At 38.5% G+C, this 13,898-nt stretch overlaps 2 protein-coding genes across 3 annotated transcripts; one reads left to right on the top strand and one right to left on the bottom strand.

The window, feature by feature from the left end:
* Positions 1-1,463: 1,463 nt before the first annotated feature.
* Positions 1,464-5,708, bottom strand: LOC139640123 (uncharacterized). Its single transcript, XM_071514292.1, has 4 exons — positions 5,521-5,708; positions 4,641-4,660; positions 4,500-4,546; positions 1,464-4,097 (listed from the first exon to the last, which is right to left on the bottom strand). Exons 1-4 carry the CDS (start codon positions 5,547-5,549, stop codon positions 3,897-3,899), a joined length of 297 nt encoding a protein of 98 aa, XP_071370393.1. The 5' UTR covers positions 5,550-5,708; the 3' UTR covers positions 1,464-3,896.
* A 2,253-nt stretch (positions 5,709-7,961) lies between these two features.
* Positions 7,962-11,184, top strand: LOC139640124 (B- and T-lymphocyte attenuator-like). 2 transcript variants are annotated; one of them, XM_071514294.1, is made up of 7 exons: positions 7,962-8,069; positions 8,708-8,831; positions 8,988-9,049; positions 9,190-9,231; positions 9,318-9,452; positions 9,564-9,595; positions 9,733-11,184. In XM_071514294.1, the coding sequence occupies exons 1-7, from the start codon at positions 7,994-7,996 to the stop codon at positions 10,030-10,032; spliced, it is 771 nt and encodes a 256-aa protein (XP_071370395.1). In that variant the 5' UTR covers positions 7,962-7,993; the 3' UTR covers positions 10,033-11,184. The 2 variants fall into 2 exon arrangements, with proteins under 2 accessions (XP_071370395.1, XP_071370394.1); XM_071514293.1 differs by having other exon boundaries at positions 8,708-9,049.
* Positions 11,185-13,898: the final 2,714 nt, after the last annotated feature.

The following is a 13,898-nucleotide window of genomic DNA, read 5'->3' as shown; positions in this document are numbered from 1 at the left end:
CACACACAGACACAGACAGACACAGGCATACATACACACACACACGCATACTCACTTGCATACACATTCACACATGTATGCACATGCCTCTTTATGAGAAACGGAAGGCTGTGAAAGTGAGAAACGGTGAGATAGTAAAGACAGAAAGAAGAGGGTGGAAGACAAGATGAAAGACTTCCGATAAGAGAGGGAAGCCTCTCAGTCTAATTCTGTCCTGACTGCTCTTGACTGATGGAACAGGGGATCTACCTAATGTCACAGACTGGCTCACCTGTGCACCACATATGCAGTGTTCATCCTCCAGAGATGATGATGCCACGTGTGTGTCTCATGGACAATGTTAATAACTACGAACACAGTGAACTGCTGAACTTGAAAGAACCCTTTTTTCAGCCGGATGCAGCATGCCTTGCAAGACTACAGAAATTATCGACTTTTGGTTTTGCTGATTAAATACATGGGTCGCACCCACGCATGGTTGCACATATTCATATTTACATGAACTTTAAGAAGATACTCACCTTTTAATGGATTCTTCTTTCTACTTGTCATCTGCAGTCAGCACAGTAAGAGGTGCCAAGTAGAGTACAAGTGCAATTCAGTTGCAACGTTGCCTCATGGAAATCTGGAAAGTATTATATTATGTATTCACATTATGTATGCATGTAAAATTGTGTATTTACATGTATTAAAAATATGATTTCATTTGCAGAAAATCACATCTGATCTCATTTGTAAAGTTATACAAACTTGGGATCAATGAGTGCCAAGACCAGAACAGAATTTCTTGATGTGATGACAGATCATCTGATGAGAAAATACACTGCAGTAGTCATTTTGAATGTTGTAATTTTGGTCAAATTATGTTACTGTTGTAGGATTTTTGATTTAGTGATTATAGCTGGCTGTTCCTCATCACCCTCACTGTGGCACTGTACAGCAGGCTTATTTCCCTAGAACTTGTTGCTTATTGTATAGGATATAGAAACTTAGAAGCGTGTTCTGCCATCTACTGGTAGAGACTGGAACAAATAGCATGGCTCCTTTTATAACATTTTCACAGTAAAACTATCTGAAGAATGCTAAAACAGTGGCTAAAATGAATCTGGCTTTGACCTTTAGACCTTCAGTGTTTAATACTGATGACCAGACATTACAGTTGTATTCTATAATGAAATAATTGGCTGCAGCAATTCTAACCTTTCTAAGGGAACATGCTTACCGCCAAATTGATTATCTTACAATAGTTCTGTATTGAGAAAAGGGGAAGCTGCTTTATGTGGACCTGCAGCTCTCGTTCTGCACACAGAATGTGACATGACTGTACTGTCTTGTTGTCCTCATTCAGTTGTCTGTGTCTTCATTGCTACACAGTGATTACATCAACATGATTCTTCCTGTAGCTTTGACCTTTAATAACTGTGACTATTAAGTTGCTAAGCTCTTACAAGTTCAACTGCTTTGAGAAATGAACACCACTAATATGACAGAATAATGAACAATATTGGCACTCAGTAAATATTTAATCAATAAAAACATGATCGAACAATGGCAACATAAGTCACACTATAATGTTGAATACCTCTCCCTCTCCAAATGCTCACGTATAAATAATCCTGTATAGTTTTATATACAGAAAATATATATATTTGGAAATACATTACAAACTATGAAAAATTATAAATTCTCAAGCCTAAAATATCTATTTGCAGTATAGTGCTATTTCCAGTGGGTTTGACTGGTTTGCAGAAGTTCTCAGGAAAGACAGTTTAAATTTGTGAAATGAGCACGAACTCTGATAATGCCTTGTGGACACAAATTATGTGAACATTACCACCTTCCTCCATCACAAATTGTGTGTCAATAGCACAAATTGGATGTGCCATTTTCAGCTGTTGATCACAAGAAAAGATTAGCTACAGGTTACGTGTAGACAAGTGAAACAACTAGCTTTGATTATTGTTAGAGTTAAGGTTTATATGGTTAGGTTAGGGAAAGTCTGGGTTAGGTTGAAGCAACTGAAACTTTGGTTAAGGTGAAACAATGTGGTTAAGGTTAGGGTAAGATTTTGGACATGATTAAAGGATAAGGCTGGTGTTTTGTAATACATTTCTTACCGTCAACAAATCCTATGAAAATAACAAAATCAGCAATGAATTTGTTTTGCTAACAAGTCTCGGCCATGTAGCCAATGCCCAATAAAGCCATGTCCCAGTAGCCATAGAACAACTCAAACAACTTAATAAGCTGTCTGTAAACATGTTTGCGATCTCAGGAAAGTAGTTCCGTAGCACCGAAAATAGTCCCCGTCAAAATGAATCTGTTCCCATTTGAATTTGATTTGGTAATAACTACAATAGCCTGATTTTCATGGTAACAGTCAGAGATTTTTAAAATAGAAGAATGAGCAAAAAGCACTGATGCTGGGAATGGTGGCAGCCAAAAAACTGATTTTACTAGAATGGAAATCTTCTTCTTCACCCCGTTTCCAAAAATGGCTGCATGAAATAATTTAAATTATCAATATGGAAAAAATATGTGACAGAAAACCTAACACAGAAAAAAGATTCTCCGAGATCTGGGGACCATTTCTAGATCACTTGGAAAAGATTTGACTACCCCCTTGGGATAGTTGGGCCATATATTATCTTTATTATTATTTACTACACGGTGATTTAGTACAACTCTACCATATACATGATATCTATAAGATTGTTTCTCTTTGAGACTATTATAAATATGCCAGATGGCATTTCGGTATTTGGGGCACTACATGTTATGTTGTATAAGATTATAGAGTTCTATATTGTACTTGACCAGCTAGATGTATTTGGGCACGAGACATGAAAGGCATAATGACATTTTTGTATATATACATACCAGTATGTCTGTGCGTAGATTGTTCTTTTTTATCTATCTGCAAATTGTAAATGCCTATTTATAATCCATAATTTGATTTGTCAGCCCATGTTACACCCTTTTCTTACTTTTTTAAAATTTATTTATACATATTTTTTTTTATTCTTGTCCCGTCATGTCTTTTTTTCTTTACTTACACGTCTGTATGTCTATTGTTAAACCGCAAAATAAAATATATATATAAAAAAAGAGATTTTTAAAATATAAACTATGTCTTTGTGAGCTGTGTTTAAAGGTTTTTAGCTCACAATTGGAGCCAATGAGTTCCGGTTTGAAGGCTAAAAAGGGAACGTGGGAAGTCTGAAAGTAATGGGAGAAGATCAAACACATTGTTGATTTTGTTATTTTCATAGGATTTGTTGACGGTAAGAAATGTATTTAAAAACACCAGCCTTATCCTTTAAATTAAAACCTTTAACCTTAACCCTAAAAATAAAACCTCACTCACAGAAGAAAATGTCTTAGTATGAGTTGGGAATTGAATATAATTCTTTTATGGTGGGAAAATGTGTTAATTTCACTTTTCGTGCACGGAGTACGTATTCGTATTTCAAGAAATCGTGCTCATTTCACAAAATTTTGAGAGACAAGGCACGTCTAGACTAAAAACTAAGCTGATTCTTCTGAGGTTGGGTTTCTTCTGTAAAGAGGTCAGATACGTTGAGAGTCTATCTTCACGAGGAAGGAACCACCCCAGCTGTGTTAAGGGTAGGATTGCCTCAAAAGTGGAGGGAAACTGCTTGAGAGGCTTGATGTTTCCACAACCAACAACAGCTTCATTTTTCACTGTTACTACATTCAAGATCAAGATTAGATTGGCAGTTCACTGCAAAACTTGCACAAGTCCCTGCATGACACAAGCATATATTAGATACTTTCTCCTCTCTGTGATATTATTTACAAGTCCCCTTAATAAGTGCTATATGCATCATACGATAGCCCCAGTTGGCTTCTCCTCCCCTCCTGTTGTCGTTGGTTCACCCCATGAGGACATAATCGTCTGCACAGTCCTCTTTAGATGAGGTCTCAGATTCAGGCTCAGGTTGAAGTTTAGATGGGACAGTAACTACGGCATAGTCACAATCATTGTCAGCAATGGCTATGACTCCTCCTGAGGTCTTGGCGTTGCTGTGGTCGATGGAAGCGTATGTCACATCCTCTTTAGGCAACGTCTCCTCCTGTCATAAGATGGGAATCACCCAGAGGGAGCTGGTCAGCCCTCTGTTCTTAATGTGGGTAACATGTCATTCTTATTTTTAGTACAGTGAGCTACGGCAACACCCCAACACACACATGCATACACACACATACACACACCATTTTGCTTTCTGCAGTTTGATGTGGTCAGTGCCTATACAGTACATCAATGCAGAATCTCCCCTGGATGATATGAATAGCCCCACAGTTTATTTGACTACAGGCCAATGCTCACTGCGCATGCAAATATAGTATCATAAAAGCACACACACACACATACTGACATGTACCCATGACGACTGAGAGCTGTTGCTGATACTATGAAGACAGAGGAGTGTTCAACAGCGGACATGTTGCAATAACAGTGATCTGGGCAGTTTTACCTTAATTTCCGTGTTTGTGTTGCTTTTATCATCTTGTGCCTCATCCCCTGCAGAAGAAAATACATAAATGTAAATCTTTTTAGGCAAGTGATTAAATAATATTTCATAATTGTGTTAATACTAAAACAAATGTAGCATTACCTTGCGTTTTTTTCTTTTTCCTGACAAAAAAAATAAAATACAATTGTGAGATCACCACAATAACAACGCAGTTATCCAGGTAAATATAATATTGAACTGTGTTTTCCTAGCGCCCATTACATCCCATTAGTATGTGAGACATTTTAAAAGATTGATTTGTAGATGTTAATTTATTCTAAACATAATGGATTTGATGGAGTGTGAGTGAAGATAGTTGTGTGTCTTCCACCTAATGAATTAATAGCTGCAGCGGCTTTTGAGAGGTGTAAGTTTGACCCCTCAGCAGCATTTCCTTGACAGCTCAACAGATGACATGTTGTGCTGCTACAGGAAGTGCTTTACATACGCATTCAACCCATAGCTCTCTATGTCTGGCGAACAGCACAAGCCATGGGCAGGCCAACCTCTGAGATCATATTACAGCAAAGACGACATACTGCAATGTGCAGCAGTAGCAAATGTGACAAGTTGCAAACTGAAATGCTCTGCCTCTGACTTATTGTCACTGACGGTGACACTGGCTCAAACAGCCTGGTCTTATCCAATAACCACCATTTCCTTACTCTGAAAGAAAATTGCAGAAGCAGCCAAAATGCAACATTATTTCATCTAAACAAGTGCTTCACAGCCTTTTCTTATTGTATTCCCAGCTTCAGCTCTGTGTCTCTTGCGCTCCCTGTCCTGTTCTCTCCACATTTTCACCATAAACAAACAAACCACAATTGTTTTCAAGAAGTATTCTGCATAAGCCGCAGTTTCAGGATAGCATTAGTGTACAATTATTACATGCTGAAAAATGAGTGTGCAGCTTGTGAGTGTGCATGACTGGGCACATCCTTGTGAGTATGTGTGTGTGTGCTATGTGCTGCTGATCTCTTACCCTGATCTCCGTGAAGTGCAGTTTCCCATTATATGCCAGCTGGCTCCGGATGCTGTGGTCGTATGTGTCAGGCGGTGCCAGGTGCCACCAGGCAGCAGAGCCAGTGCTTGGTTGGCGTTGGACCTCAGAGGCACAGCTTAAGAACAACTTTATGCCTCACACTGCATCGGACACTGATCTCTCTCTCACACACACTAGCGTGAAGAACAGGCCACATATGACAGAGAGACAGCAGAGAGAGATATAGAGAGAGAGAGAGAGAGAGGGAGGGAGAGAGAGAGAGTGAGAGAGAGAGAGAGAGAGAGAGAGAGACAAGGGCCTGTTTGTGTGATATTTTGATTTCCTGTGCAGTGTGGTTTCTAACAGCCCTCTAGTGCACATAGGTCACACATCCACACACACTCACACACACAAACACACACACACACATACACACACACACACACACACACACACACACACACGCACACACACACACGCACGCACACACACACACACACACACACACACACACACACACACACACACACACACACTGATACAGGTAGCACTCATGCAGATACCCCCCCCACACACACACACAAAAAAGGAATAAAAAAAAATACATTAATGCATCTAAATATGACAAAATTCTATATTGTGTGACACAAAAAAATGACACAAAAATGATGAAAAAATTACAATTATAGACAAAATTGACAGAGTAGACCAGCAGGAGGAAGTACAAACCAGGAAACTAGATTTGCTCTACTTTATACACTGGGGGGTGCTGTTGTAACAGTCTGGGGTGAACCATACACCATTGAGCAAGAACACGCCTTCAGTTTAATCCTCATCATGGAAATGCGGTTAGCAGGTAGGCTAACAGATTTCACCATCATGATGTAGGCGTCATACACACTAATTTCCCCCCACATTCTCACTCCTTAGCCAATTAACTTCATAACTATGCCCTAATATTTAATAAATGTGTTTTAATATGATAGCTGTCATTGTAATCTGAGCTCATCTATGGCATTGCTGTGATGAACAATGTTTAGACTATTGAATATTATAATTTAATTAAATCAGAGCTGTTTCTAGCCTCTGTGAACCAAGTAAATAAACCAAGACCCGTCCACCAAAATTGATCTAAGGCACAGGGAACGCACATGCTGAATAATATTTTCTTAACCAGTAGCAAAAGAAGGTGAAGAAGAACAAGAAATTACACTTGTAGAATTGGTCTTATTTGCAGGGGCTAGTTAAGTGCAGAGTTGGAGGAAAAAAAGCTTAAGTAAAAAAAAACAAAGGAGGGGAAGTTTGAAACTGCGACAATGGGGGCGCTTACCGCTGAGGTTTTAGTGGGGACTTGTAAAAGCACCAAGAGATGGGGCAGTTGAGTTGTGGACAGAGGAGGATTCCACAGGCTTATTGGTGCCATGACCAGAGCAGAGGGCTCAGCCACCCACAGCTTGGAGCAGAACTGTGGAGATATGGAGTAGTAGCTATTGCCTGAAGGTGAGGCTGCAGAAAAATACGTACAGAGTGGGAAATTAGCTTATTTTTTTTTAGTATTTTATTTTAGTATTTTAATTAGACAGTGGTAATGTAGCAAGGGGGATTCAGGAGGGAAAGCTCTGGCATCCAGTCCTGAGCCAGTAGGGGAACATGTGGTTCCAGAGGCAGGGACTCAGACAAACACAAACTGGAGTTTTAAGTATAAGGCAACATCTGCACTATGATTATTAGGAAAATATATATTTTTAAAATTCAGTAATGCATTAAGACATGTAATAACTACAAAGTCATATGCCATTTCTACTGACATGACATTATTTAAACAATTTTAAGGGTTAGAGAAAGTTATTGTCAGTGATTGACAGGACCCAAAAATCTCATTCAGTTTTTGCCATAGCTGAAAAATGAATAGTACAATCCAAAAGGCCTAAAATGAAAACACTTTAGAGGACAACAGCTAGGCTACTTTCTTTGGAAGAGAGTCAGCAATGCTGAATGTTAGACTGAAGCCCAGTGAAAAATGCAAAGGCTTAGTAATATTATGAAGCCTAGTGCTACTTAGTAACCATGCTTTAGTTGCCATGGGCTACTAAATTATCTAGGTCAGCTAGTTCCAAGTTCTACCTTTCAAGTTCAAACTAGCCACAGCAGCCTAGCTATATAGGTAAGCTAGCTAGTCTGTTTACCTGACAAGAAACCATTGCCATTTATATTTTGTCAAAAGTATTTGTATAACTCAATGTGTGTATAGCAGTTCACCCAAGTATAAAATTACAAAGACAATTACTCAATATGCAGTGTAATTTGTAGTCTGTGCACATGTGAAACCATTTCATTTCATAGGCGGTGTTGTTTTTTTATGTAGGAGGACAGGAAGTAGTCAGGGAACTTCACAAGTGGAGCGAGTCACATACAGTAGTTACAGCAAAATGCTGTGTGAGGTTTTAGGTGATACACATGTCACTCTGCCCTGATGGATAGAACATCATCTGACTTTCACCTGCTACTTTGCTTCCTGGCTCTTCTCTGCATCCATGGGAAAGGTCAAGGTGAGGCTTATGATCACTCTTCTGTCATGTGATATAACTTTCATGAGAGAAAGTTATTACTTAGAAATTGTTTAACAACTTGTCTCACATTATTAGAATACTAGTAGGCCTACATTATATTCTACTTACAATTTAACACATTGTGAATGGATTGAATTAATTGATTGGGCAGAAGATACGTTAAAATATCTCATGGTGAATATGTACATGAGGCACAGTACATGTACAGTACATGCTGTAGGTTACCTGTTCAGAATGATTTACCACTGTGAAATGAAGATCTACGTTCCAAAATAAGATATGCAATATTTAAATATGTAACAATATTATTCCTGACATTAAATGAAAACTCATAGATAAATACAGTATATATGTGAATTAAGCTGACTTAAGAAGATATATGTAAGTTAAGAATGAAATAGGGACATTTTTTGTAGATGTATTTGTCAGTATAGGAAATATTGAGAAATGATTTCCATTTTTTTTTTTTTTTTTTGTACAATGAACAGATTCTACAGATATTGTGCAATGAAAGATGTAAAGGTGTTTCATGATCCACTCTGAATAATTCAAGACAATGTTGAGGATGATTGTCATTTCATTGAGAGTTTTGATTGAGACTTGAGTTTTTATTCCAGTTGTTACAGGCCTGAGCCCTTCGTGTGAAGTTGGAGTGACAGTCCAGAGAGGCATAGTATGGAAAGCCGTCCCACAACAGCACCTGACAATCAACTGCACTGTGAAACACTGCGGGGAGACACTGTATGTCACCTGGTGTAAACTTCTGGATACAAACATATGTGAACAGATTAATAATAAAGAGAGTGTTGTAAGACAAACTGACAAGTATGTCAAAGATGAACTGATCTCATTTTTGGATTTCAAACGGATCTCCATTTCTGATGATGGCCTGTACAGATGTCAATTAAGAGAATTCAACTATGCACTGGTTAGCCATTCAATCAACGTCTCGATTTCAGGTAAGTAGTTTAGATATGCTGCATTTGATGCATTTGACATTGCTGATGATTACAACTTTTTCCTCAATGCCGCAAATAACTTGTTCAATCTCAGAAATGTAATTGCATATAAATTCTATATTTGCCTTCTATCTTTCTAGACAGACATAAACCAAGGGTTGAAAACTTTAACAGCAACGCAAGTAAGAACATTTTCTTGTCAGATTATATACAATCATTTTTATGGACACAATCTCGCAACAGTGATCTGGTTGTTCATCTTTTGTAGATGACTCATCAAACATCACCAGCGAAGAGGCTGCAAGTCTGCACTGGGTTCCCTACCTCACCATCAGTATTAGTGTAGTGGTTCTGGTCTTCATAGTGACAGTGATCAGCCTCCTGAGCTTTTACAACTGTAAACGTAAGTTATGGAATCATCATATCCAGTCACAAGTTGGGTTACTGTAACAGACTTTCTAGATCTTATTACCTAAGCACTGAAGCATTTTATTTGTGTTTTGTGTCTTTACAGGTTTAATGACCAACAGCCAAACAAAGGGGCAGGTAAAGATTCAGTGTTTCAAACCCACTGGGCCTTAAGCTCTTAAGAGTCACTCGTTCTTAATCATAAAACACAGAAAAGCAGCTGTAATGTATTTCATTGATCTGTTTGTTCTTGTTCCTGTGTTTTGATGTCATAGGAAATGTCCACTCTTATGCTACCGGACATCCCAAAAGACAGCACTCCTTCCGCTGCTGTCCTGCATGCCCACTACTCCAATCTGTATGACAACTACCTCCACAGTAACGCAGTGATGTCGCGTTCCCCGATGACCCATGGAGCTCAGCCTGTGGCAAACTCAGCAGGAGGGGGTCAAGGGTCAAGCTGCCTAGTGTACGCTACCCTGAACCACCTGCCCTCTGGGACATCCGGCAGAACCCAGCAAACCACAAATCAACAAGATGAACACTCAGACTACGCTGCCATCAGATTCTCCTGAACTGTTTTTCGTTTTCTGTTCCATGAAGGCTGGAAGTTTTGATTTGTCTTACATATATTTATTGCATCCTGTAATACATGCACACGTGCAGATGAACACATGCATGGGCTCATGTTGGTGTCATGGAAAGGGGGAAAAAGTTAACCACACTTCAGAGGCGCCTAAGAACGGGTGAACAGAGGAGGTTGTGGTAAGGTAGAGGTAGGTGAGCTGTAGTGTGTCATCTTAAGTGAACCCTGCATGTCATAACACATTTTTTTTTTTGAGCGTGGCAAAAGCAAAAAGAGCAAGTTGTTTCTGGCTTGGCACAGGTTACATGTTACTTTTTGTCAGAATCTTTTATTGTGGTTTGATTACTAAAAAACGTATTACAGTGTATGTACCCCACTAGTGGTTTTATCATTTTTATTCACCTCTTTTCAGTAGATGGACTTTTTTCTCATCTCTTTGTTTACAAGGCTTGAATAACTTTGTTGACCAATACGTTGTTGGTGTGTATAAAAGAGAGTCGGTGGGTGGGTGAATTTGACAGCCACAGACTCGCTGTATGTGCACTGTGCTCATAGCATGACTGCTGTGGTGTAGGGGGCTTTCCATGTCTTGTGGAAAGATGTTCAGCTCTGCAGTGTAAAACCTGACTTTCCATATGTACATTTTGTAATCTTCACCTAGGGCTGTGGAAATATACTGTACTTTAAATGGAAAATCACTGTGGTGTCTGTTATATGTAGTGAAGTACGGTGCTTCTTACTGTTGAGATGATTATTTGAATATTTTAATGAAGGAATAATTTGGCCCCCTCACCTTTTCCAGTTTTCCATGACAGTGCAGCCACTTCTAAACTGAGAGATGATGACACTATAAGCAGACAGAATGTGAAACGACAGTGGTTGTGAATTTGAAAGAGGCGATTCTAATTTTACCAGTAAAGTTTATGATTGTAGAGTAAAACTATGCTTGGTTTATGTACCAGATGCCGACCCCAATGCTTAGCGCTGCCACTGGAAACTTATGGCTGGTCGAACTATGTGAATGCTCACAACAGATTGTATAGGAGAAAGTCAACTTTTTATTATTTTAGAAGATAATGCGTAGCAGTAAACCACAGACATAATAAACTACATCTTGTCATTACTGTTAAGGAATCAGCTTGTACTAAATAAAAGTATCAGTGAATATAGACTTCAAGGTTCAGATATTCTTATTGTGGCAGACATGTTTTATGTGTCACCATAGTAGTATAATATGCATAACACACTAGCTTTGCCATATCAACATTAATTCAACACTTATTGACACAAATGGCACAGACCCACAGTTGCATGAAAATGTATTATCCAGGCTCTGAACACTTATCACTTACCACAAATCTTATTTATATAAATAAAACCTGAACAAGGGCATTCCAGATTTAGGGCTTGTCTAGGACTGCTCTCGTGGGAGAGGAAACAAAAAACAATATAAACTGAAAACCTGTTTTTTTCCCCTGTGATATTCATTCTCAATCTGAAAGCACAACAGAATTGGGACAGGACATTTGGGCATCCAAAATCAAAACAGTAGGGGCAATTGCCCCCATTATCCACTCCCCAAGACCACAAATCACCCATCATTGCTAATCATTTTGAACACAAAAGAGGTGTATAATATTTGCTTTATTGTGGAAAAAGCAGACCTATGTCCAGCGACAAAAACACATAATTTTAGACGATTCACAATGGAACACAAAGTACCCACTGAGTTGTAAATTCTGATTCATTCTAATGCATTTAGAGATGCTCACAAGAGTTTCTTTCATTCAAAAATGGCATTTAGTAATGGAAAACATCAAGCAATGCTCCTGAATAATATGATTTGGATTATATGATAATTTCATACAATATATTAACTGGAATGCATAATCAAAAGAAGGTCAATAGTCATAATGTAGTCTATGTACCGCACATAGATCACCTATAGATTACTGTCCGCATGTAAGGCCATGTGAAATGAATCAATGAACTTCATATCTCTCTGAATGGAATTTTTTTTTGCGTCTCAACAAGGCTGTCTGTTAGTTACAGCCCACACAGTTTCTGTGCTTATAGCCCAACGCTCGCTCGCTCGCTCTCTCTCTCTCTCTCTCTCTCACACACACACACATTTGTGGCTGTGTGTTTTCTCTGGCAGACAAAGCCCCAGTTCAGATGACAGAGAGATGGAGAGCGTGGAGGCTAGTGCAAAGGCAGTGTTTGAGACATGCCTGATTACATCTAGCTGACGTCATTCAGAGAATGTGTGGCCAAACTGGGCAAGGTGCGCTGGGAGCATGTGCTCTTGGTCCAAAATCTACCCTAAAACTACAGATGTCTGGATCATTAATACACAGAAGTTTGGATCAATTGGGATTTGTGATGAGGAGAGCCATGATATTCAAATATAATAATCTGAGAGGGAATAAAAAAACATTTACAGTACTGTGCAAAAGTTTTAGGCACCCAAGAGTTTTTATATAAATTGTGTCTTAGATGTTTATTCATTTTTTTTCTGCATTAGCGTGTCAGCAGACAGCTCTTTATAGTACATTTTTTGATATTTAGAAACTTTTCATTTAATTATTTTTGAAGGCATCTTCACTTTACTTTTTTTCATTTACATGTGCCTAAGACTTTTGCACAGTACTGTATGTGAGAGAAGAGAGAAGGGTTTATGTGAGAGACTGAATGTGTAACAGGTATTACTCTTTTAAGGACCAAATAGTGTCAAGTGAAGTCAAGTGAAAGACATTAAACATAACATAGTTTAGTTTGATTCAGTTTTAACACACAAGTCTAAAGGAGGCCACTTTTTAGCAGTTTTAGCAACAGTGATGAGATACCCTCCAAGCAAACACCCCACTTTTCTTTATTTTTTACCATAATCTGATATTTGTATTCATACCAAGTGTTGAGTTAAATACACAGACACGCACTGTAAGAAGGGAATGTGGCACAGAGCGAACATGACTAATAAATACTGTATGTGAACCCAGAGCTTATGAATACATCAACTCGACACTGGCATGTGCAGAGGGCTGTGTGGTGTGTGTGTGTGAGAGAAAAAAAAATAAAAAAAAAAGAGAGAGAGAGAGAGAGAGAGAGAGAGAGAGAGAGAGAGAGAGAGAGCGAGCGCATATGTGTGTGTTTGCTCTGCAAGGTCCACCGTAACCCTGCTGGCTAGAGATGAAAAGGCCTCAAAACAATGAGCATCTGGCAGCCAGGTCTGGCAAAACAGGCAGGAATTCCATCTTTTTCTAAATCCAACTTAAAAAAATACAAAGTTGAGCAAAAACTCCTGATGAGTTATAAGGTTGAAAATCAGACTTTCAAATGAAAGACAAATATTTAGAAACAAAATTTAATACGATTTTTTTTTTACATTACATCAATTTTACACAGTTGGTCATAATGTTTTTTTTTTTTTTACTGGACTACAGTTTCTTCATACAGTTGTGGGCGTCAAGGTACATTTTCATATGAAGAAAATTTCCTAAAAAACACATTTCAAAATGTTTCTAAGTCCTGTGCACATGATCAGTGTTGTGAGCATATACCAAAACTATCTACAGACCTAAGATCAGCTACATGGTGAGGAAATGTGATGTGGTGTGTTTGATTAGACACTCAGAAATGCTGAGGACCTTGCAGTCTGATAACCCACAATGGCATTCTTCTGTTGAAAAAGCAAATAACTGTGACCGTTTCAAATCATATGCTTTGATATGCAAGATTATTTCAGCGTAAAGCTTGAGTATTTAAATGGCTGTGCACACACAAACATATCAATAGGTGCCACATTACATTACATTTTAGGCATTTAGGAGCCACTGTGATCCATAACGACTTACA

Source organism: Centroberyx affinis, unplaced genomic scaffold, assembly GCF_046629955.1.
Source record: "Centroberyx affinis isolate AG114_WGS23_722 - 3 ecotype Tasmania unplaced genomic scaffold, CSIRO-AGI_Caff_v1 ptg008405l_1, whole genome shotgun sequence".
NCBI classification, from domain to species: Eukaryota; Metazoa; Chordata; class Actinopteri; order Beryciformes; family Berycidae; genus Centroberyx; species Centroberyx affinis.
Note: the sequence above shows the minus strand (reverse complement) of the source record. Positions and strands in the feature narration are given on the sequence as shown.